Raw genomic sequence first — 26767 nt, forward strand, 5'->3', positions numbered from 1 at the left:
ACCAATAAAATTATTAGCATGTTATAGAATAATAATAATGCTATAAAATTATGATCTGTTACTTGTTGCGCTAAAGCTTCTAACCAAAAAGTTGAAGCTGCAGCAACATCCGCTAAAAATATAGCAGGTCTAAGAAGATTACCTGAACATAAGTAAGCTTTTCTTAGAAAGGATTCAATTTTCCTATCTAAAGGATCCTTAAATGAAGTACTATCTGCCATAGGAATAGTAGTACATTAGCAGGAGTAGAGACAGCCCCATAACCTTAGGGATTTTTGTCCCAAAAAACTCTAATCTGTCAGATGGCACAGGATATAATTTGCTTAAACGTCTAGAAAGAGTAAATAAATTACCCAAATTATTCCATTCCCTGGAAATTACTTCAGAAATAGCATCAGGGAGATAAAACACTTCTGGAATAACTACCTTATTTAAACGTTTACATTTAGTATCAAGAGGACCAGAATCCTCTATTTCGAATGCAAATAACACTTCTTTAAGTAAAGAACGAATAAATTCCATCTTGAACAAATACAAAGATTTATCAGCATCAAAATGATGATGTTCATTTAAAAATTCATCTGAAAAAAAGAGAAGTTTTAAAAGACTTTTATGTATACTAGAAGGAGAAATAACAGACATAGCCTTCTTAATGGATTTAAAATAAATAAAATCTCTTATGTTATCAGGAACACTCTGAAAATTAGATGTTGACGGAACAGCAACAGGTAATGTAACAGTACTAAAGGAAATTTTATCTGCATTAATAAGTTTGACATGACATGCAATACAAATAACAGCTGGAGAAACAGATACCAAAAGTTTATAGCAGACTTAGCTTGGTAGCTCCAGCACTGTGCAGTGATTTTCCTGTAGTAACTTCTGACTCAGTTGCAACGTGGAACATCTTGCAATATGTAAAAGAAAAAAACAACATATAAAGCAAAATTGATCAAATTCCTTAAATGACAGTTTCAGGAATGGGAAAAAAATGCCAGTGAACAAGCTTCTAGCAACCAGAAGCAATAAATAATGAGACTTAAATAATGTGGAGACAAAAATGACGCCCATATTTTTTAGCGCCAAAAAAGACGCCCACATTATTTGGCGCCTAAATGCTTTTGGCGCCAAAAATGACGCCACATCCGGAACGCCGACTTTTTTGGCGCAAAATAACGTCAAAGAATGACGCAACTTCCGGCGACACGTATGACGCCGGAAACGGAAATAGAATTTTTGCGCCAAAAAAGTCCGCGCCAAGAATGACGCAATAAAAAGAAGCATTTTCAGCCCCCGCGAGCCTAACAGCCCACAGGGAAAAAGTCAAATTTTAAGGTAAAATATGTTAAATTAAAATGCATTATCCCAAATATGAAACTGACTGTCTGAAAATAAGGAAAGTTGAACATTCTGAGTCAAGGCAAATAAATGTTTGAATACATATATTTAGAACTTTATAAACAAAGTGCCCAACCATAGCTAGGAGTGTCACAGAAAATAAGACTTACTTACCCCAGGACACTCATCTACATATAGCAGATAGCCAAACCAGTACTGAAACGAGAATCAGCAGAGGTAATGGTATATATAAGAGTATATCGTCGATCTGAAAAGGGAGGTAAGAGATGAATCTCTACGACCGATAACAGAGAACCTATGAAATAGACCCCTTAGAAGGAGATCACTGCATTCAAATAGGCAATACTCTCCTCACATCCCTCTGACATTCACTGCACGCTGAGAGGAAAACCGGGCTCCAACTTGCTGCGGAGCGCATATCAACGTAGAATCTAGCACAAACTTACTTCACCACCTCCATCGGAGGCAAAGTTTGTAAAACTGAATTGTGGGTGTGGTGAGGGGTGTATTTATAGGCATTTTAAGGTTTGGGAAACTTTGCCCCTCCTGGTAGGAATGTATATCCCATACGTCACTAGCTCATGGACTCTTGCTAATTACATGAAAGAAATATATGTATATATACATATATATTTATGTGTTTATTTAAAATCTCAATGTATCCTTTCTGGTAAAATATTTTATAAAATAAATAAATACATATATATTGTCAGGGTATTGCTGAGTGACATTGGATAAACTATATATGTATCACATAGATTAATATTGCATCCATATATAAAGCTGTTTTGATATAAAATTACTTTGACCACTTGTGAATGACTGAGGTGGGACAACCCCCCTTACTGTGGCCAGATATACTTCAAACAGGATGCCTCAAATATACACACTTCAAAAGGGTCTTTGGTCTGTGTTTTGCACGGATGAATATATCTAACTTAAATTGCCCTGATAAACTTCATGTTGTTTAACGACCCCCTGCAATGGTCAGTATTTGAAGCTAGCAGAATCTCAGCAAAAGAGTTAATTACCCCACACTGAGTTTCAATATACAAATACAGACGTTGCGTCTCTACTGACTATGCAAAGAAAGTCTCCTTGAAGTCCCAATACACAATATGCTGGCTAGAGGAGACACTTACAGGCATGTGAAAGAAAAATAAAATGTATGCTTACCTGATAAATTTATTTCCGGACATGGAGAGTACACAACGTCATTCCAATTACTAGTGCGATATTCACTCCTGACCAGCAGGAGGCCGCCAAGAGCACCCCAGCAAAGCTGTTAAGTGTCACTTCCCTTACCCATAACCCCGAGTCATTCAGCCGAAGAGAAATGGAAAAAGAAGATAACACAAAGGTGTAGAGGTGCCTGAGGTTTAGTAACAAATTACTGTCTAATCAAAAAGGGTGGGGTTGTGGACTCTCCATGTCCGAAAAGAAATTTATCAGATAAGCATTACATTTTATTTTATTTCCCAAGACATGGAGAGTCCACATGGTCATTCCAATTACCCAATACCCAAACTAGAGGACACAGAATGAACAAGGAGCGAGAGCAAGACAGGCAGACCTAAACAGAAGGCAGCACCATTTAAAGAACCTTTCTCCCAAAAGAGGCCTCAGCCAAGGCAAAAGTATAAAATTTGGAAAATTTGGAAAAAAGTATGCAGAGAGGACCATGTTACCGCCTTGCAAATCTGTTCCAGACACGCTTCATTTTTGAAAGCCCAAGAAGAGGAGACAGCCCTAGTGGAATGAGCCGTAACTCTCTCAGGAGGCTGCTGTCCAGCAGTCTCATAAGCCAAACGAATCAAACTTCTCAACCAGAGGGAAAGAGAAGTAAAATTGGCCTTCTGACCCTTATGCTTTTCTGAGAAATAAACAGGGCAGAAGACTGACGAAAATCTTTAGTAGCCTGTAGGTAAAATTTTAGATTTTGCACAAAATCCAAGTTATGCAAAAGACGTTCCTTCGGAGGAGGATTAGGACAAAGAGGAGGAATAACAATTTCCTGATTAATGTTTTCATCCGAAATCACCTTAGGGAGAAACACCAATTTAGTACGAAGGACCGTATGAAAAATAAGCTAAGGGGAATCACACGAGCAGAGGAAATAGCAATAAGGAACAAAACTTTCCAAGATAACTTAATATCTACAGAATGCATTGGCTCAAACTGAGCCTGCTACAAAACTAAGTACAAGGTTCAAACCCCAAGGAAGAGCAACAGGCTTAAACACAGGCCTGATTCTGACCAAGGCCTGACAAAAAGATTGAACATCTGGCACATCCGCCAGACGTTTGTGTGAAAGAATAGACAGTGCAGAAATCCTGACAACCCTTTCTTCAGATCTTCCTGGAGAAAAGGGAATCCTGACCCTACTCCAAGAGAAGCCCTTCGAATCACACCAATATAGGTATTTGCGCCATACCTTATGGTAAATTTTACGAGTAACAGGCTCGTGAGCCTGAAGCATGGTATCAGATCCAACTCTGGCACCCCCCACTTGAGGGTTAACCTGGAGAACACCTCCGGATGAAGAACCCACTCCCCGGGATGAAAAGGTCTGTCTGCTCAGAAAATCCGCCTCCCAGTTGTCCACTCCTGGAATGTGGATGGCAGATGGAAGACAATTGTGATCTTCCGCCCACTGAATAATCTGAGCCATGGCTAAGGAACTCAGAGTTCCTCCCTGGTGGTTGATGTAAGCCACTGAGGTGATGTTGTCCAACTGGAATCTGATAAACCATGCTAAGGGCAACTGAGGCATTGAAGATCGCTCTCAACTCTAAGATGTTTATGGTGAGAGAAGACTCCTCCCGAATCCATAGGCCCTGAGCCTTTAACGAGTCCCAGACTGCTCCCCAGTCTAACAGGCTGGCGTCCGTGGTCACAATCACCCAGGAGGGTCTCCTAAAGCATGTGCCCTGAGACAGGTGATCCTGAGAAATCCACCACGAGAGAAAGTCTCTTGTCAACTGGTCCAGATCTATCCTCAGACAGATCCGAATTGTCTCCGTTCCATTGTCTAAGCATGCATTACTGCAGGGCTCTCAAATGGAATCGAGCAAAGGGAATGATGTAAATGGAAGCGACCATCAGTCCAATCACCTCCATGCATTGAGCCACTGATGGCCGAACAGTAGACTGCAGAAAGAGGCAAGAGGAGAGAAGTTTGGATTTTCTGACCTCCGTCAGAAAAATCTTCATAGATAGGGAATCTATGATGGTCCCTAAAAAACACACCCTTGTAGCTGGAACAAGGAAACTCTTCTCAAGATTCACTTTCCATCCGTGGGAATGTAGAAAAGACAAGATCTCTGTATGAGAGTTTGTTGAAAAGATGGCGCCTGAACCAAAATGTCTTCAAGGTAAGGCGCCACCACAATTCCCTGAGACCTGACAACTGCCAAGAAAGCCCCCAGAGAAAATTCTGGGAGCTGTGGCAAAGCCAAACGGAAGATCAACAAAGTGCTTGTCTAGCAAGCAAATCTCAGGAATTGGTGATAATCCCTGTGAATGGGAACATGAAGATATGCGTCCTTCAGGTCTATGGTCGTCATTAACTGACCCTCTTCGACCAAAGGAAGAATGGAACAAATAGTTTCCATTTTGAAGGACGGAACCCTGATAAATTTGTTGACACTTTAGGTCTAAAATGGGTCAAAAATGTCCTCTTTCTTGGGAACCCCAAACAGATTTGAATAGAATTCTAGACCCTGTTACCTTATTGGAACAGGAACAATCACTCCCAGGGAGGAAAGTTCCTAAACGCCGTTTAAGAATGCCTCTCTTTTTACCTGATCCGCAGATAACCTTGAGAGGTGAAATCTGCCCCTGGGAGGACAAGTCTTGAAGTCTATTTTGTAACCCTGAGATACTAATGTCCACAGCCCAAGGGTCTCGGACATCGCATATCCAAGCTTGTTAAAAAAAGGAAAGTCTGCCCCCCACTAGATCCAGTACCGGACCGGGGGGCAGACCCTTCACGCAGACTTAGTCTCAGGTGAAGGCTTCTTTGATTGTTTCCCTTTATTCCAAGTCTGATTGGGTCTCCAAGAGGACTTGAACTGCTCCGGCTTGAAGGAGGAAGAGGAAGACTTTTGACCTTTGAAGTTACAAAAGGAACGAAAATTAGAATTTTGACGCCCCTTATTCTTGTCTTGTGGAAGAAAAGAGCCCTTTACAACCGTAATTTAAGAAATTATCTCCGGCAGACCGAGACCAAACAGGGTCTTACCCTTGTAAGGTCTTGGAAATAACATCAGCCGACCAAGATTTTAGCAACAGAGCTCTGCGGGCTAGGACAGTGAAGCCAGACATCTTGCCTCCCAGTCTAATGACTTGCATGTTAGCATCAGAGATAAAGGAATTGGCTAGAGTGCCTTAATTCTATCTTGGATCTCCTCCAACTGAGTCTTCTCTAAAATAAATTTGGACAAAGCATCGCACCAATAAGATGCTGCACTTGTCACAGTGGTAAAACAAACTGCAGGTTGCCATTGTAAACCCTGATGAGCATACATTTTCTTTAAATAAGCCTCCAGCTTTTTGTCCATGGAATCCTTAAAAGAACTTCTATCCCCAGTAGGAATTGTGGTTCTTTTAGCCAGAGTAGAAATAGTCCCTTCTACTTTAGGCACTGTGCACCATGAGTCTCGAATGGAGTCAGCAACAGGAAACAGCTTCTTAAAAACGGGAGATGGGGAGAAAGGTATCCCTGGCTTATCTCATTCCTGTGCAATGATCTCCGACACACAGTCTCGAACAGGAAACCCTTCTACAGAGGAAGGTACATCATAGTATTTGTTAAGTTTACTAGATTTCTTAGGTTTGACAGCGACTGAAACATCGGAGTCGTCAAAAGTAGCCAGTACCTCCTTAAGTAGTAAACGGAGGTGTTCAAGCTTAAATCTGAAGTTTACTTCTTCAGATTCAGAGGCTACCAAGGTATTCTCCTCATCAGATTTATAAGGAAGGTCTACCTTTGCAGCAGCAGACAGACACCTTAAACTCAGAAAAAACAGAATTTATGTTTACCTGATAAATTTCTTTCTCCTACGGTGTATCCGGTCCACGGCTTCATCCTTACTTGTGGGATATTCTCAATCCCTACAGGAAGTGGCAAAGAGAGCACACAGCAGAGCTGTCCATATAGCTCCCCTCAGGCTCCGCCCCCCCAGTCATTCGACCGACGGTTAGGAGAAAAAGGAGAACCATAGGGTGCAGTGGTGACTGCAGTTTACAAAAAATAAATTTAAACCTGACCAAAATGCCAGGGCGGGCCGTGGACCGGATACACCGTAGGAGAAAGAAATTTATCAGGTAAACATAAATTCTGTTTTCTCCTACATTGGTGTATCCAGTCCACGGCTTCATCCTTACTTATGGGAACCAATACCAAAGCTTTAGGACACGGATGAAGGGAGGGAACAAGTCAGGTAACCTAAACGGAAGGCACCACTGCTTGCAAAACCTTTCTCCCAAAAATAGGCTCCGAAGAAGCAAAAGTATCGAATTTGTAAAATTTGGCAAACGTATGCAGTGAAGACCAAGTCGCTGCCTTACAAATATGTTCAACAGAAGCCTCATTTTTGAAAGCCCATGTGGAAGCCACAGCTCTAGTAGAGTGAGCTGTAATTCGTTCAGGAGGCTGCCTTCCAGCAGTCTCATAAGCCAACCGGATGATGCTTTTCAGCCACATCAAGATTGTGTAACAGACGTTCCTTGTTAGAAACTGGATTAGGACACAGAGAAGGAACAACTATTTCCTGGTTGATATTCTTATTGGAAACCACTTTTGGAAGAAAACCAGGTTTGGTACGTAAAACGACCTTATCTGTATGAAACACCAGATAGGGTGAATTACACTGCAAAGCAGACAATTCAGAAACTCTTCTAGCAGAAGAAATAGCTACTAAAAACAAAACTTAATATCTATGGAATGTAGAGGTTCAAACGGAACCCCTTGAAGAACTGAAAGAACTAAATTTAGACTCCATGGAGGAGCCACAGGTCTGTAGACAGGCTTGATTCTGACTAAAGCCTGTACAAACGCCTGAATATCTGGCATGGCTGCCAGACGCTTGTGTAACAAAACAGACAGAGCAGATATCTGTCCCTTTAAAGAACTAGCTGACAGACCTTTCTCCAATCCTTCTTGGAGAAAAGATAGTATCCATGGAATCCTAATCTTACTCCATGAGTAACCCTTGGATTCGCACCAGCAAAGATATTTCCGCCATATCTTATGGTAAATTTTCCTGGTGACAGGCTTTCTAGCCTGGATCAGAGTATCTATAACTGATTCCGAAAACCCACGCTTAGCTAGAATCAAGTGTTCAATCTCCAAGCAGTCAGTTGCAGAGAAACTAGGTTTGGATGTTCGAATGGACCTTGAATTAGAAGGTCCTGCCTCAAAGGCAGCTTCCATGGTGGAACCGATGACATATTCACCAGGTCTGCATACCAAGTCCTGCGTGGCCACGCAGGAGCTATCAGAATTACCGAAGCCTTCTCCTGTTTGATCCTGGCTACTAGCCGGGGGAGAAGGGGAAACGGTGGAAAGACATAAGCTAGATTGAACGACCAAGGCGCTACTAAGGCATCTACCAATGTCACCTTGGGATCCCTGGACCTGGACCCGTAACGTGTAACTTTGGAGTTCTGACGTGACGCCATATGATCCAGATCTGGAATGCCCCATAGCTGGGTCAGCTGAGCAAAAACCTCCGGGTGGAGTTCCCACTCCCCCGGATGGAAAGTCTGACGACTCAGATAATCCGCTTCCCAGTTGTCCACTCCTGGGATGTGAATTGCTGATAGATGGCAGGAGTGATCATCTGCCCATTTGATGATCTTGGATACCTCCCTCATCGTCAGGGAACTCTTTGTTCCCCCCTGATGATTGATGTACGCTACAGTCATGTTGTCCGACTGAAATCTGATGAATTTGGCCTCCGCTAGTTGAGGCCATGCCTGGAGCGCATTGAATATCGCTCTCAATTCCAAAATGTTTATCGGGAGAAGAGATTCTTCCCGAGACCATAGACCCTGAGCCTTCAGGGACTTCCAGACCGCGCCCCAGCCTAAGAGGCTGGCGTCGGTCGTGACAATGATCCACTCCGGTCTTCGGAAACTCATTCCCTGAGACAGGTGATCCTGAGACAACCACCAGAGGAGTGAGTCTCTGGTTTGCTGGTCCATCTGAATCTGGGGAGACAAATCTGCAAAATCCCCATTCCATTGTTTGAGCATGCACAGTTGCAATGGTCTTAAATGAATTCGAGCAAAAGGAACCACGTCCATTGCCGCAACCATTAGTCCTATTACTTCCATGCACTGAGCTATGGAGGATTGAGGAATGGATTGAAGAACTCGACAAGTGTTCAAAAGTTTTAATTTCCTGACCTCTGTCAGAAAGATTTTCATTTCTACCGAGTCTATTATTGTTCCCAGGAAGGAAACCCTTGTGAACGGGGACAGAGAACTTTTTTCTATGTTCACCTTCCACCCGTGAGACCTTAGAAAGGCTAGAACAATGTCCGTATGAGCCCTTGCTTTGTGAAAGGACGACGCCTGTAATAAAATGTCGTCTAGGTAAGGTGCTACTGCAATGCCCCTTGGCCTTAGCACCACTAGAAGGGACCCTAGCACCTTTGTGAAAATTCTGGGAGCAGTGGCCAATCCGAAGGGAAGAGCCACAAACTGGTAATGCTTGTCCAGAAAGGCGAACCTCAGAAACTGATGGTGATCTTTGTGGATAGGAATATGCAGGTACGCATCCTTTAAGTCCACGGTAGTCATATATTGACCCTCCTGGATCATTGGTAAAATTGTCCGAATGGTTTCCATTTTGAATGATGGAACTCTGAGGAATTTGTTTAGGATCTTTAAATCCAGAATTGGCCTGAAAGTTCCTTCCTTTTTGGAAACTACAAACAGGTTTGAGTAAAATCCCAGTCCTTGTTCTGTTGTTGGAACTGGGTTTATCACTCCCATTTTTAAAAGGTCTTCTACGCAATGTAAGAATGCCTGTCTCTTTATCTGGTCTAAAGATAAGCGAGACATGTGGAACCTTCCCCTTGGAGGAAGGCCCTTGAATTCTAGAAGATACCCCTGAGAGACAATTTCTAGTGCCCAGGGGTCCAGAACATCTCTTGCCCAGGCCTGAGCAAAGAGAGAAAGTCTGCCCCCTACTAGATCCGGTCCCGGATCGGGGGCTACCCCTTCATGCTGTCTTGGTAGCAGCATCAGGCTTTTTGGCCTGTTTACCCTTGTTCCAGCCTTGCAATGGTTTCCATGCTGGTTTGGGCTGGGGTGCGTTACCCTCTTGCTAGTGGCTGTAGAGGTAGAAGCCGGTCTGTTCCTGAAATTGCGAAAGGAACGAAAATTAGACGTATTTTTAGCTTTGAAAGGTCTATCCTGTGGAAGGGCATGGCCCTTTCCCCCAGTGATATCTGAAATAATTTCTTTCAACTCTGGCCCGAATAGGGTCTTACCCTTGAAAGGAATATTAAGCAATTTTGTTTTGGACGACATCCGCCGACCACGATTTTAGCCAAAACGCCCTACGCGCCACTATTGAGAAACCAGAATTTTTCGCCGCTAATTTAGCTAACTGAAAAGCGGCATCTGTAATGAAAGAATTAGCCAACTTCAGGGCGTGAATTCTATCCATGACTTCATCATAAGAAGTCTCCTTCTGGAGCGAGTTTTCTAATTCCTCAAACCAAAAAGCAGCTGCAGTGGTTACAGGAATAATGCAAGAAATTGGTTGAAGAAGAAAACCTTGTTGAACAAAAATTTTCTTAAGTAAACCTTCTAATTTTTTTATCCATAGGATCTTTGAAAGAGCAACTGTCTTCTATTGGTATAGTTGTGCGCTTAGCTAGCGTTGAAACTGCCCCCTCTACCTTAGGGACCGTCTGCCATGCGTCCCTTCTGGGGTCAACAATGGGGAACATTTTCTTAAATATAGGAGGGGGCACAAAAGGTACACCTGGCTTCTCCCACTCCTTATTCACTATATCCGCCACCCTCTTAGGTATCGGAAACGCATCAGTGTGTACTGGGACCTCTAAGAATTTATCCATTTTACACAATTTTTCTGGGACCACCAAAGGGTCACAATCATCAAGAGTAGCTAGGACCTCCTTAAGTAGAGCGCGGAGGTGTTCAAGCTTAAATTTAAATGCTATGGTATCAGGCTCTGCCTGCTGAGAAACTTTTCCTGTGTCAGAAATTTCTCCCTCAGACAGGCCCTCCCTCACCGCCAAGTCAGATTGATGTGAGGGCACTACAGATAAATTATCCTCTGCGTCTGCTTGCTCATTTTCTGTATTTAAAACTGAGCAATCACGCTTCCTAGGAAAAGCTGGCAGTTTGGATAAAAATGCTGCAAGAGAATTATCCATTACTGCTGCTAACTGTTGCATAGTAATAGCAATTGGCGTGCTAGATGTACTGGGCATCGCTTGCGCGGGCATAGCTGGTGTTGACACAGAAGGAGAGGATAGTGAGCTATCCTCACTACCTTCAGCTAAAGAATCATCTTGGGCTATATCTTTAAGTGTGATTGTACGGTCCTTAAACTGTTTGGACGCTATGGCACACTTCACACATAAATTTAATGGGGGAACCACCTTGGCCTTTGACCCTTCAGATAACCTATGTTCTGTATGTTCAGACATGTTTGACAGACTTAAACAGATCTTCAATGCAATAAAAATTATTTTTGACAAAAACGTTACTGTGTCTTTAAATAATAAAAGTGCACACTTTATTACTAAAACATCAAAAAACCATCAAATAAACATCCGATTTTAATGAAATTTTCACCAGTGTCTTAATGCTTTGAAATGATTGCACACAAATTTTCAGACCAATTAACCCCTTAATGCCCAAACCGGTGCTAATAACAGCAATTAACCTGTTAAAAACACTACAGTACTATGCCACAGTGGCCTTTACCTTCCTTAGGGATTATTTTAGTAGGAAATAAGCCTCTCTGGAGTCTTTTCCTGATGCCTCTGGACTCCCCACGTGAAGCTGCATGAACTGCCCAAGCAAAACAACTGTGCAATTGAGGCCTGAAAATGAGGCGGCCTCCCTCTTCATTCCAGAGTGGAGGGGCCTTTCTGACTAGAATAGGTGTCCAAATAAGTGCCCGGCGCAAAAAAACACACCTTATTTATAGTGAAAACATGCTAAAAAGCAATCGATTTAGCCCACAATAGTGTCAACCAGCATAGAGCCCTTAATATAAGCCATAATTTTATACAGAGTCTAAGAAAAATAGCTTACCTATCCCAGAGGGGATTGCTGACAGTCTTCTAGCATTACTAGGTCTTGTTAGAAAAATGACTGATCATACCTGAAGCAGTTAAGCCTGCAAACTGTTCCCCCCAACTTAAGTTCTCTGGTTTCAACAGTCCTGCGTGGGAACAGCAATGGATTTTAGTTACTGGTGCTAAAATCATATTCCTCTCGGCAGAAATCTTCATCACTTTCTGCTGCAGAGTAAATAGTACAAGCCGGCACTATTTTAAAATAAACTCTTGATAGACGAATAAAAAACTACAACTAACCACCACATACTCTTTACCACCCCCGTGGAGATGCTACTAGTTAGAGCGGCAAAGAGAATGACTAGGGGGGCGGAGCCTGAGGGGAGCTATATGGACAGCTCTGCTGTGTGCTCTCTTTGCCACTTCCTGTAGGGATTGAGAATATCCCACAAGTAAGGATGAAGCAGTGGACCGGATACACCAATGTAGGAGAAATACTTAGATTTCCTCTTACGCTTCCCCATCATGGGAAAAGCAGACAAAGCTGCAGACACAGCAGAAGATATCTGTGCAGCAAAAGCTACAGGCAAATATACGCCTCCAGGAGGCTGAGAGGAACCACAGTGCACTGTATGCGATGCCATTAAGGCTTGGGACGTTTGAGGAGAAAGCTGCGGCATAACCTGAACAGCATTTTCCTGGGAGATAATAGACTCAGAGGGCAATAATTTATCTTTACACTCTAGCGTTCTAGCTAAACATGAAGCACAAAATTGCAAAGGCAAAACAATTTGGGCCTCTAGACATAAGCATCTATCAAAAGAAAAAAGCGACTCTGGTGGGACTCAAACCCACAACCTTTGAATGTCTTCATCTTCTAGAAGTCCAATGCGCTATCCATTGTGCCACAGAGCCTTGTCCTCTCCACATACAATAGGTGCCTGCACACTGCCCAAGTAAATCCTATATAAAGGATGAATCATGTCCCAAAATTAGTGCAGATTTAAATAATCTCAAGTGCTCTAGAAGACAAAAGCACTTATCTGCAAATCTAGCTGTCCGGCAGGAAGACAGCTCACAAGGCGTGAAAGGACACATACTCCTTACAGAGACCTGTAGAAAAAGAAAGAACAGAGTAACTAACTCTGGCTTTCTATAACTAGGTTAGCAAATATGTCAGAAACCAAAGCAAGGACAACCTCACCACTTTCTAACAGCTTAAAAACCACCACTACTCTTACTCAAGAGATTGACGTGAAAACAGCTAAACCCCAATCCTTGCTTGTAGGGAAAAGTACCCATAAAAGGAATAAAATCTTTAGACATTAACTTCACATCCTCCATTGACAGAGGCAAAGAGAATGGCTGGGGGTTATGGGTAAGGGAAGGGACACTTAACAGCTTTGCTGGGGTGCTCTTTGCCTCCTCCTGCTGGCCAGGAGTGAATATCCCACTAGTAATTGGAATGACGTTGCGGACTCTCCATGTCTTAGGAAAGAAATTGGGATTTTAAATAACTCATATTAGAAATTATCAGATATTTCATTTGTACCTCGGCAATGTATTAATATATTTATATGGGTTCTGAGGGATATGTCATGTCTCACCCATGTTGCACCATATATTAAATATGAAGTGAAATGGGGGGCGGAGATAGCAATTGTGCAGCTAGGACGTCTGTGTCTGGAGCTCTAAACACAGACCCAGTTAAAATAAGTCTATAAAAAGGTACCCAAATCAATCTTATATCGCAATATATGGAGTTTAAAATACTTACATTACATCTTTGTTTTACAACTTTGAAAGAGGAAGAGAAAGAACGAGACTCCGTTGGCCAACAAGCACAACACGCCAGGCCGGGCCCTACCATTGTACCCAAAAAATACTAAAATCCAACTCAACCCAGTTGGCTCAAACACACCGGAGGGTCGGGGATCCGCTTCGGTGAGCTAGAGAAGGTACAGTGTGTTGTTCTTAAGCCAAAGCGCCCCACTACCTGATAATTGGCATGACGCCATATTTGGCCCTACCGGGTAAACACTACGGCCCCATACTGATGATAGATAGTTCTGAAAAGATTCAGAGGTCACAGATAACCACTGTATGGCAGAGACAACGTACCTGGCACTAAACTTTAGCAATGAAGCTGGGACAGTTGTGCATCCCGGTGAACCCTTTATACCGGCCAGTTACTGCACCGGACTGTTCACGGGTGCTATCTGCATGTTCCCGATGCGACAAATCAGCCTGCATTGATCAACAACCAGAGCGATACTTGGCGATACCACCTTACTACACATAGACTTGTGCAGAGTGTCAGATCCCATACGAGTAAAGGAGGCAGTAAATAACGCTCTTAAAGTGCAAAGTATAAATGCTGAAGATTTGCCACGTGGGGGAACTACCATTAGGCCGCAACATGGAACATAGTAAGTGAACTGGTTATGATCTTTTAATGACTGGGAAGACACTGGGATCTATATAGTGCCATTAGGCATAGTTGGTGAGGAAGGCTATAATTGCTGTTTATAGACCTAATAGTACAACTTGAAGACATTGTACACGTAAAGATCTCATTTGGGCTTTAATAACAAAAAGGTACAGCCCCAACTAGCAGTATAAGATAACGGTCAAGACAGTGAAGCTACTAAAGACCCCACCAATCTGACTTCATTAAAGAAAACTAAGGACAGAAGGGCCTAATAACTTCAAAGTGATTTAAGGTGGGCAGCTAGTCCTTAGGGAATCATCAGTTCATAGTTGCAGATTGGGAAAGACATTCCTAGAACATAAAAGGAACTAGATCTCACTGACCCCCTCCATTCCCACTGTCCTAAGTGGCAGTGGGTCATATCCCCACAACCCTTAACCGGTCTGGTCCAGAGGTGACGTGCTCCCCGGGGGGAGGTGAGGTCTGTTCTAAGTGAACCTAAGTGCTAGAACACCAGCAATATACTGAAATATAAAATTACCTAATTACCTATATACTTACTCCCTGGACTAAAATATAATTTGGACAAGAGGATGTGCTTTTCCGCCTAAATGTGACCCAGGGGGTTGAAGGGGGGAGCTCCAAGAAACAGTTTGGAGGAAGATATATAGCTAATTTGACTACATAGGTGAATAGGGGGCTGAGCCATAATGGCGCACTAACAAGAAGAAGCAGAGGCAGCTGGATGGCCTAAAGAGAACTGTTGCAGACCATTTTCATAGCAAAGCTGCTATAGACAGAAGATTTGGAAGAGGAGTCAAGAGATTCAATACGCAGTTTTCAGGACCACCAAGCTGGTGGCCCATCGGAAGTACCATGACAAAGAGATAACGACAATTTAGTTATGGAGTCCATCAGGGCCCTGTCATCCAAAATGGATAACCATTACGCTTCACTAAAGAGCGAAATTAAGACCTCTGTCTTAGAGTTAAAAAGAGATATCAGTGCTTTAAGCGAGAGAACAGAATCCATAGAGCGGAGACAAGAAGACCTGTGAGTTGACCAAGCTAACTTACTCTCTTACTCGCAAAATTTGGCTGAACGGATCTCAGATCTTGAAATGAAGTTGGTTGACTTGGAGGACAGATCCCGCCGTAACAATGTGAGGGTCAGAGGAATCCCGGAGGAGATCTCGGCAGCAGAGCTTCCTAGTTTCCTGATGGGCTAATGCAAAGCTATCCTGGGGACGTATCAAGACACAGAAGCCATAATGGATAGAGCCCACAGAGCTCTTCGACCCAAGAATACATCCCAGGATCAACCAAGAGATGTGATTATTAGATTCCACTATTTTACTTTTAAAGAAAGGCTCATCAGAGCAGCCTTTAACATAAAAACTCGGACCAATATGCCAACATCCAGATATTCCAAGATCTTTCAGTGCATACGTTATCTAAGAGAAGATCCTTTATGCCGGTGACACAGTCCTTACAGAAAGCTGGAATCAAGCATCGATGGGTATTTCCAGTCAAACTGTAATTCCAATAGGACAACAAGTCGTATATCATCTCTGATCTAGAGCAGGGTACTAACTTGCTAAAAAAGATAAACCTGGACATACATAATCCTGCACAAGCTTCAAATGGAGACCCAGTAAACCGCTTACGTGCTTCAGCCCCAGCTTGGAATCCTTTACCACAAAGAAGCTCTACAGCTGTTAAATGAAAAGAACAGACACCGGGACATACATAATCTATGCCGAGAGAAGTACTTACCCAGCTCTGCGGATAAGGTAGTACAGTAAAGCAAACTACAGTTAATGTTATGTTGGTTATCAAGGTTAATGCGGACTCCCACTGGCAAGAAGTTAGGTGGTAAAGCTACTCCTATTGACACACAAAGCCAGTTGCAATAGAGACTTATGATCCCAGATGTGTCTATTAGGTGATGGACTTATATGATAGACTATTTTAAGTGAAATGTTATGTATGTACTACAAGTGTAACACAAAAAATGGTGAATATGTTGTCCCCCCACTGTTATATTCATATAAATGTTATGTATAAGATACTCAGACAATGGTTCTAGCCCTTACAGACATCATATTCTTAAAAGTTTCATAAGACGAGGAGTATAACAGGGATCGCAGCAGAAATCGGGAACCACCTCATATAGGATGGGTAGGTGGTAACACATTGGGCTTAGACGAGAAATTACTGTCAGTATGGGTTAGCTATGAGTAGGACGCTATGCACAGAGAGTGGTTTTTACAGGGATGATCTTTGAAACACCTTATTTTAGGCTTTTGATAACTTATGCAGATAAGTCGGATTAATCAACAGAGTTGAGTAGGGCCTTAACTGTCAGTGCGCTAGCGCAGAGGACAGATGCTGCAGGCTGGGTTCTTTACAAACCTTTAGAGTTGAACACAATAAGTTGTAGTTGGTTTATATTTTCTACACTGTATTCGACTTTATGTATATATGCATTTGCATTCAGCTGAGGGAGTTTCCCCCCACAACCAACCCCCTCCTTATATCGAGTTTTCTCTTCCTCATTTGTGGGTTCATTAATTATTTTATATATTTATTATTTACTTTCCCCTCTCAAATCCTTTTCAATTCGGCTAAACACCCCAAGCATATATTATAATCCGAGAGGTGATATACAGTTTCTTATTTTCTGCTTTATAGTATAATTTAAGCCTGACCTTTGATATCACGCCCCCCCCCCCTTATTTCCCCCTCGATACACAATAGATAATATGTTAAGCTGGTTTCTAATTGTATTGCATCAAAGTGGCGAAAATCTATTTTTTACACCTAACCGGCTAGTTAACAATAGTACCTCTACACAGTGTTGAGGGGGAAGCAATACTCCCAGTAATTAGTCTGGGCTATTTAAAGAGCGGCTCTGGTCTGCTATTTTAAACTATTTCTTGATTCATATTATAGTAATACATTGCTATGATACTCTGCATATTAGGCCTTAGTCTCCTCACAGGATAACAAGTGCGGTGTCCCCCCCCCCCCCCTCTTTTTTTTTTCTTCCCCTGTCATACCCCCCTTATATTAGTGTTCCTTTTCCCGTTGTGCTCTCAGATCCCACACCTAACCCCTATCTCGTTCACTCAGAAGTGAAATATGGGATACTAGGTTAGCAACCCATAACACTCAGGGACTTAACATTCCCACTAAACGAAGCCTCTTAAAGGGACAGTCTACCCCAGAAATGTTATTGTTTTAAAAGATAGATAATCCCTTTATTACCCATTTCCCAGTTTTGCATAACCAACACAGTTATAATAATATACTTTTCACCTCTGATTATCTTCTATCTAAGCCTCTGCAAACTGCCCCTTTTTTCAGTTCTTTTGACAGACTTGCAGTCTAGCCAATCAGTGCCTGCTCCCAGATTACTTCACGTACACGAGCACAGTGTTATCTATATGAAATATGTGAACTAACACCCTCTAGTGGTGAAAAACTGTTAAAATGCAATCTGAAAAAGGTGGGCTTCAAGGTCTAAGAAATTAGCATATGAACCTCCTAGGTTAAGCTTTCAACTAAGAATACCAAGAGAACAAAGCAAAATTGGTGATAAAAGTAAATTGGAAAATTGTTTAAAATTAAATGCCCTATCTGAATCATGAAAGTTTATTTTGGCCTAGACTGTCCCTTTAATAAATTAAGAAAAAATAACTGTGTCACTTAATACTAAGTCAAGGGGAATGGCCATATTGTTTAAAGACTCCCTCGCGTATGAAACAATTAATGCTGAGAGAGATAAGCAAGCAAGATATATCATAGTATGCAAGATTAATAATGTACTTTTAACATTCGTGAATGTCTACGCCTCTAATTCAGGCCAAATTAGGTTGTTGAGAAAACTCCTGAGGAGGGTGTCTCCTATTAGGCAGGGTGAGTTGATAATGGGGGGGGGGGGGATTTTAACTTAGTTTGGGACCCAGCCATAGACAGACAACTGCCTATACGAGGAAGATCAGACAGGGCAGCGGAGTCGCTTTCACAGGCTTTTCAGAACCTGATGGCCCAATATCAGCTTTAAGACGCGTGGAGAGCTTTGAACTCAGTTGAGAGAGAGTTTACTTTTTATTCGAACCCTCATAAGTCATTCTCTAGGCTTAACACTTTTTTCACCTCTTCTAGGCTTATAGATAAGACCACATATTCCAACATTATTCCATCTTACTGGTCTGATCACCAAGCAGTTCTGATAGTAGTTGGCACTTGCCCGAAAACTAGTGGTTTTTCATGGAAACTAGCTGACTGGCTTTTAAGCACCCCTGTGCAGAAAACAGAGATTGACCGAGTAATTAAGGACTTTCTTAATATAAATGACAATAGGGAGACCTCCACACAGACATTATGGGCAACCTTTAAAGCTTTCATAATGGGATACTTTATTAAACAGGAAGCCGTCGCCAGGAAAAAAAGGGGTGGGTCTCTGGCAGAATTAACATGTCGCTTGCGACATTTACAAAGACAACTTGGGGACAATTCTCACATCAGGTAAATGATCAGATTCAAGCAACCAGATCCCAGATTAGAGATTTAGAGCTTTTGAGGGTGCAAAGAACATTGGAGAGATTCAAGCAGATATATTATCATAGTAACAATAAGGTGTCCACCCAGTCGGCCAGCAAGCTCCGAAATAGGACGGCGCAACGTAGAATTTTAGCGTTAAAGGAGGGATCATATATATTTTCATATATATTACAGTTCCCTCTATAATCTAAATCCTATGGCTGAAGAACATCAGCTAAATAGGACACAGATAAAGCCATACCTAGAATCTCTTAATCTTCCAGTTTTAACATTAGAAAAAATAGAACAGCTGAAGAGACCGGTGTCTTTGGAGGAGGTCATTTTGGTGGTGAAGGACTTGAAACTGGGAAAGGCCCCGGGCCCGGATGGATTTTCTAGATTTTAAAAAACTTTAGCGAGCAATTGACCCCTGTTCTTATGAGATTCTTTAATGAAACATTAACATTAGGCAGGTTTCAGGCTGAGTTTCTAGAGGCATCGATCATCACACTACTAAAACCAGATAAGGACCCCCAAAATTGCGGGGGCTACAGACCAATTTCCCTATATCAACATAGATACTAAGATCTATTCTAAAATACGGGCCAACAGATTAGCTAAAGTGATCCCCTCCCTGATTCACGGAGACCAGGTGGGCTTTATCCCTGGTAGGGAGGGCCCGAATAATACAAGAAGGATCATGCACATATTTACAGAAGCCAAGAAAAGAGGGATCCCTCTCCATGCCCTGTCGCTAGACGCCGAGAAGGCTTTCGACAGGGTGAGGTGGGATTACTTTTGGGAGGTATTGAAGGTGTCTGCGATCCCTAAAGAGCTTAGAACTGCAATACAGGCATTATATTCATCCCCTTCAGCAAGAGTAAGGGGAATAGATTTCGTGTCCCACAAGTTAGATATTTCAAATGGCACTTGTCAGGAGTGCCCTCTGTCACCTCTTGTTTGCATTGGCGGTGGAGCCTCTGAGGGTTGCAATAGGGGACTCTCGGCATAAAATAGCGCTATTTGCAGATGATATTACGTTACTTTTAACCCCCCCCCCATACTTCACTGCCGGCGGTTATGTCTATTTTAAGGCTCTTCGGTAACCTAAGTTATTACAAGCTAAATTAATTAAAAACAGAAGTGTTGCACATCAACGTTGGAACAGAGGACTTCGTATTCTTCCAGAGTAGATATAAATTCAAACGGTCAGCAGACTACATCAAGCATCTGGGGGTCTATCTGGGGCCGGACATACCAGTTGTCATTGCTAGAAATTATGCGGACAGGATACCTGAATTTAAGCGACTGCTGAATTCATGGGAGTTCGCCGAAATATCCTGGACAGGTAGAATAGCAGCTATAAAAATGACTTTCCTCCCCAAGATCACCTATTTATTTAGGTGTATCCCAATGCAAGTACCTAGGTCGTTATTGAATAAACTACAAAGCTTAGTGGCCAAGTACATTAGGAAAGGGAAAAGACCGCAAACTTCTAGGGCCTTATTGCAAGAACCCATAGATAAAGGTGGGCTGGCGCTGTCGAATCTGATCCACTATCATGATGCGACGCGCCTGTCCCATATCCTAGCATGGGGGCAATCAACAAGCTCCTTTAGGTGGCAAGATGTAGAGGGAGCTCTCTTACCTCACCCTCTAGAACTATAGGACTTGATATGGATTCCAACTCACTATAGACGGCAGATGGGTATTGATCACCCCATACTGCTTGATAATTTGAATTTTTGGGATAAAGTCAAATCTAGAAGGGGTAGCTCCCCATCCCTCACCAATATACCCTCTTAGGAGCATAACGAGATGCATGCTGGAAACACATTGTTCCCTTTGGAATGACTGGGATAGTAGCTGCATCAGGGACCTATACGAGAATGATAGATGGATGAATATGAGAGACTTCATCGAAAAATGTAACCTGCCTCAGAAATATAATTTTTAAATAATTAGATTGTTTAGCCTGAGAGCCTGGGGTTTTATGGGTGAGAGCCCGAGGAAGTTAACCAAATGGGAGAGTTTACTACAGTTAAGTAAAAGGTCGGGGGGAATTATGACATTTCACTACTACATTCTATCTGAGGTCCATATAGATCATATATATCAAATCCTCAGAGAGCATGGGAGATAGACCTGGGCTTTGGGATGGACACCCACATCTGGAATAGAGAATTAGCATTTTCCAGGAAGGTATTACATAATGTGGGGCTTAGAGAACTCCACTATAAAGTAGCGGTTAGGTGGCATTTAGTACACACAAGATTACATAAGATATACCCAAATTCCTCCCCGCTTTGCTGGAGAAATTGCGGTCAACTGGGGTCGTGGACCCATATATGGTGGGATTGTCCCATGGTTAGGCCTCTCTGGAGGAAGTGCTTTAAAATCCTAAGAGATATGAACTATAATGTCCCATAAACGCCTATAATAGGTTTACTACATTTGTCACTCCTGAAAATGGCACTGCCTAAGAAACGGTTTCTTATTTATCTCTTTACGTCAGTGAAGCTACTCATAGCGAGAGCGTGGAAACGGCCCTCACCACCTACAGTTCAGGAGGACATCTCTCAAATGACATTCACCCAAAAAATGGAAGAGTATGTTTTTAGGATACAGGATAGATTACATATACACTATGAAACATGGCAACAATGGAATGAACTGTTCCAGGGGTAGACTTAAATTGATAGAGGAGTAGATATCTCTTTGAGATAAACTTTTGCGAGTGCCTAGACTTTGATAGGTCTATGTTACAATATATATATATATATATATATATATATATATATATATATATATATATATATATATATATATATATATATATATTATTATTTATACAACAGAGACTCATGCTTACATGTTGGAGGTGACGAACAGGAGATATAAACTTCAAGGTATAGGTTACTTAAGTTTATCACTATATTATGTTTATAGGGCTAAATCATAAAACTTTTGTTACAATTATGTTATGATGATGAGCAGTTAGCCATGTTCTCTGATGTTGTATATTTTTGCTAAAAATTAGGTATAGAAATGTACTTTAATGTAAAATAAGGTCAGTATACATGTGAAGGCTGCAATAAGTAGCACAGTATCTATTTTGCACTAAATGTCAATCTGTTTGGTATTTGTTTACCTGTACCTTATTGTCTGTTTTCTTTGGACATATGTTATATGTGTTGGATACCTTAATAAAAATATTTAAAAAAAAAAAAATATGAAGTGAAACAAATAATTGTGTTGGTGAATTTAAAACGTTTGGCAAACTGAAAAACAAAGAAAAATAAATAGTTTATTCTGAAACAGACATCTGAGGTACCAATGAGATTTTGAAACAGATGCCCACAAAATAAGCTATCCTATAAATATCATAGAATGATGAAATAATATATATATATATTAAATAGTAAGCAATAAAAGTCAAATCTCTCTCTCTCTCTCTATATATATATATATAATGAATTCATTACTACAGAATTCTAATTAAATGCAATGTGGTATCAGAATATGGAATGATAGGATTCTATTAAACTCAAATACTTAATATAGCTGATAATTAATATCATACTGAAAGTATTACATTAAAATCCTTTTAAGTCCCCCAATAGAAATGTGACTCTTAAAGGGACACTGAACCCAAATGTTTTCTTTCGGGATTCAGATAGAGCATGCAATTTTAAGCAACTTTCTAATTTACTCCTATTATCAAATTTTCTTCATTCTCTTGTTATGTGGCGGTGGTGGGACAGATCAAAGTTGTGAGCAATAAAGTGCCTTACTGACTTTTTTTTTTTTTTCCTTCTGCGACGCATAACATTGAGTTTAATTACATTTTACAATATATTTTATTTATATATGTTCATTAAGGGTTGCTTGTAGGATGTATTGTGCAGTGAATTGTAAATAATAATATATTCAACATGATGTTACTATGTAACTACAGCACAGGCAGATAATTTTATTTTAACTATGTTGTGGTTTGTATTTTTATGCTCCAAAAGTGTATTGGACATTGAGAAACATGTACAGTAAGATTCTGTAGTGTTAAATATACTTTATTGAAAAATTAAGGCGTTATAGTAATTTTTAATAAAATTGCGATTAACTCGCAATCACGTTTTTTTTTTCACCCATATCGCCCAGCCCTAGACTGCATTGTAAAGGCACTAAAACTGCTTAGTGCAGTTTTAAAAAAAAAATGCTACATATTTTTATTTTAACAAAGGGACCTCACAGTTGATTCGGGGGGCAATTGGGGGACATTACAAAAATTTACCAGAGTTCTGACCTCATGTTAATTTTTTGAGCATGAATTGCTATCGTGAGGTCGCGGTAGCAATAATCAGCCTCTTGTAATGGATGGTTATTTATCGTGCGTTTGTAAAAGGCGAATTTGCCCGTTTACGGGTGCGATAAATAAGCGCTCCACTTGTAATCTAGCCCATAACCTTTAATCACAAGCATTCTTCTTTAGTACAGAAAAAAAATTCTGTAAATGTATTTCTTTAATTAATTATTTATATTTTTGAATTATTTTGGTAACCAATGATTAATGGATTTGGTTTAGAAAAATAATATTTTTTAAGGATGCACCTGCTAAACAATTTTATATATTCAAAACAAAGTTTACTTACTTGGTATAAGAGCTACCGGTCTAACTTTTAATGATGATCCAATAACAATAAGAAGATCTGCCTCATTTTTGTCATATTTCATAGCTCTGTGGAACTGTTCCGGTAAATTCTCACCAAAGAATACAATATCAGGTTTCATGATTGCAAGAGGCTCATTGTGTGAACATCTTGGGCATCTGGGAACAATCTACATTTAACGATAAGTAAAACAGATTAGTATTACTTCATAAATGAAAGTTGTATTCAAAATGAATGATTATTGCAGTGATTATTTTTATGTACAGCAAATTTACTATCACTTTAAAGAACCTGTTCTAAATTTTATTTTCTGCTTTGTGACACCATAAGATTTTACAAAATAAAGATAAATCTACCAACTATCAATATAACATCAAGCAAACACAGATGTTGCTTTTATCCTAATGTATTAAGTATAGCAATAATAGTGATTTTGTGCATCTTTGCGCATTCCAGTTTTCCTCCTGAGCTACCATAAACTAGAACATTCTATTCTTCTATCTGCCAGCTTTCTATACTATCTTTATATCATTCATGACTAAAGCTTGGGTGTGTGTACACTATACTTATGCCATTCATAATATTTCAATATAAGGGAAAATAAAGTAAAAAAAGTTTCATGACAAAGCATGCAATTTAAAAAAAAAAAAAAAAAAAAAAACTTTCCAATATATTTCCATTATAAAAACATACACATTCTCTTTATATGTGCACTTTGAGGCTTTAGCTCCTACATATATGCATTTTGTGATTGGCTAATGGCTGTCACATGATATGGGGAGGACATTGGATTAACTTTGAAAATTTAAATGGGAAAAGCCCATGTACCACTATGCCTAGGGTGATTACATAAGTATGCGCTCAATTGACTTGTTCCCAGTTTGTTTTATTGAGAGCTTGCATTGTATGGCTGTATTAGGGACCCAGGTTTGCCGATATATAGAGAACACACGTGTGTGTGTGTGTGTGTGTGTGTGTGTGTGTGTGTGTGTGTGTATATATATATATATATAATTAATTAATATTATATACACATATACACACACACACCTTACTCATTTTTAACACCTAATACATACATAACATTACATTTAAAGAGAGTATTGAAAAAAAGAGTAATAACAGTACCTGGTTAAAAATGTCCTCTCTGACAACTTCACAGTCAACTTTGTATTTACATATAAGGCAAGAAGCTGTAGCAAATGACCCTGTTAAAACAGACACATTATTTCAATAAAACAAATTATATGTAATATTTATTTGTGCCCTAAAACCGAAAATAATGAATGATACATTTTTCTTAATAATTACTTTGTCGGGGTATAAAGAGAGTTACAATAAGGTACATGATTTTGTATTGGCAAATGAGAACATGTACACAATGTCATAGAATGTAAAATGGTAAGAGTACACCAACATGTTTCAATAAACATATGGCTTGGAACCTTTGGTGATCATAAAGCAGCACACACAATACAATGTTTCAAAGCTCTCTTGTATATAACTCCTAAGTATAATTAGGATAAGGGCTGTCAGTAAAATGTATTAGCAATAGTAAACGAGTAATAAAAACATGCAACTATGAACAATTGCAGTGTTAAAGTGAATGTAAATTTTGATGCTAAAGTGCCCAGTTTTTAAAAATTTCGATTAAAAACAGGGGCACTTTAATTCATCAAAATTTACACTTCACTCGTGTTGTGAAAAATAAAACTTACCTTTTAATCTTGACAGCCGCTCCAGCTTCCTCTGCCCGTTGCAAAGCCTCTTCCTGGGTCTAAAATGAGGAATCCGGCTTCCTCCAATCACAGCGTTGAATCAGACACTAATTCCCCCAGGGGGAAGCCGTGATTGGAGAATAACTGATCCATCATTTATGACGTCAGAAATGGCTTGCGACGACCGGGTGAAGCTGGAGCGGATGTCAAGTTTAAAAAGCAAGCATATTTTCACAACATGAGTAAAATGTAAATTTTGTTTAATTAAAGTGCCCCTGTTTTTAATCAAATTTTTAAAAACCCGGGCACTTTAGCATCAAAATTTACATTCACTTTAAATCAGTGATTATCATCACATCAGAATAAGGCAACAATTGCATCATAGAGGTTAGCGAGCTTATTTCCTAATAAATAACTAGTAACTATCATTCACAGGTCACTTGTTCTATACAAAGCAAAAAATAGAAACTGACTGCAAATTTAAAAAGGAAATACTGGTGCAAATTAGTGAATGCGTTTCTGTGAAATAATCTGCAGGTAAGAAATTATATTTCAAGGTTAACCATTTAGTGGAAATGTTTTTTTATACCATGTTCGATGCATTTATAAATATTTATAGGAATTCTTGCAGCATAAAACAATTAGAATAATTTAGAAATAAAATATATTGTTCATTTAGAAACAGATGTCCAGTTGCAGAAAAAAATTGGAAATCATCTCTCAATAATGGGGAAGAAAAAAAATGTATTTAACTGTATATTGCAGTAATAGTCCTGAGTTAGGAAGACTATGTGAAGATTTATTTGCAATTAAATACGAGAAAAATATATCTACTTTTAATTACATTCCCTACATTTATCACCAGTCATGCTACCTCTGAATAAGTGTTAAAAAAAAGGACCTTAAAGGGACAATGTACTGTAAAAATATTTTACCCTCAATGTGTTTCCAATGACTTGTTAAACCAGCTGCGGAGAATAAATTATAAGAAATTGCTTCTTAAGGTTTATTTTTGTATATAAAATAGCTGGTTTTGTTCTTTGAGACAACAACTTATTAAATGGACTGAGCTTCCTTATTTTATTGCTCATCTCTCCTACCTCCCACTGGGAGTGTAACTGCTTCTGCTGGCTACGTTTACACAACTTTTCTATAGCCTATACTTAAAAGGGACATAAAACCCAACTTTTTTTCTTTCATGTTTCTGATAGAGCATGCGATTTTAAACACCCAATTTACTTCTATTATGTAATTTGTTTTGTGTTCTTGGTATCCTTTTTTGAAAAAGATACCAAGGTAGGCTCAGGAGCTGCTGATTGGTAATTTGCACATATATGCCTCATGCTATTGGCTCATCCAATGCTTTCAGCTAGCTCCCAGTAGCGCATTGCTGTTCTCTATATGAATCATGAAAGAAACATTTTAGGTTTCATGTCGCCCTTTGAGTAAAGATACTTTCAGTATAGGTAGGGATATGAATGGTAAAATCAGCAATTTCAAATATAGATATAAAAGGTAAACAAGCTGTTAGTAAACAATTTAATATACTCCAGCAGGTAAAAAGGATCATTGGGAACAAAGCTCTGATGCCTAGAATCAAGAGCCAAGATATGGAATGCGGTTTAATTTCCATTTATCTTGGTTCACCCTAATAGCATTCTCTGATAACGATTTACCAAGAAGTATAAGCTAAGAGTGGTCAGAAAGGAGAATACAAAAATAAGTAAAAATTATGCTGAAAAATAGAAAAAGT

General features: G+C 40.1%; 1 protein-coding gene and 1 non-coding gene across 2 annotated transcripts in view; both read right to left on the reverse strand.

The window, feature by feature from the left end:
- The window catches only part of SIRT1 (sirtuin 1), a 69493-nt gene that overhangs the window by 24462 nt on the left and 18264 nt on the right, over window positions 1-26767 (reverse strand). Inside the window, exons 6-7 of the mRNA XM_053692274.1 lie at window positions 24425-24504; window positions 23279-23465 (exon numbers count right to left, since the gene is read on the reverse strand). Of these exons, the coding sequence (XP_053548249.1) occupies window positions 23279-23465; window positions 24425-24504 (267 nt within the window). The remainder of the gene's footprint in view (window positions 1-23278; window positions 23466-24424; window positions 24505-26767) is intronic.
- Window positions 12482-12566, reverse strand: TRNAR-UCU (transfer RNA arginine (anticodon UCU)). The gene is given in 2 exon segments: window positions 12482-12517; window positions 12530-12566. It is a non-coding gene; the product is annotated as a tRNA-Arg (tRNA).

This window comes from Bombina bombina, chromosome 9, assembly GCF_027579735.1.
Source record: "Bombina bombina isolate aBomBom1 chromosome 9, aBomBom1.pri, whole genome shotgun sequence".
Taxonomy (NCBI): Eukaryota; Metazoa; Chordata; class Amphibia; order Anura; family Bombinatoridae; genus Bombina; species Bombina bombina.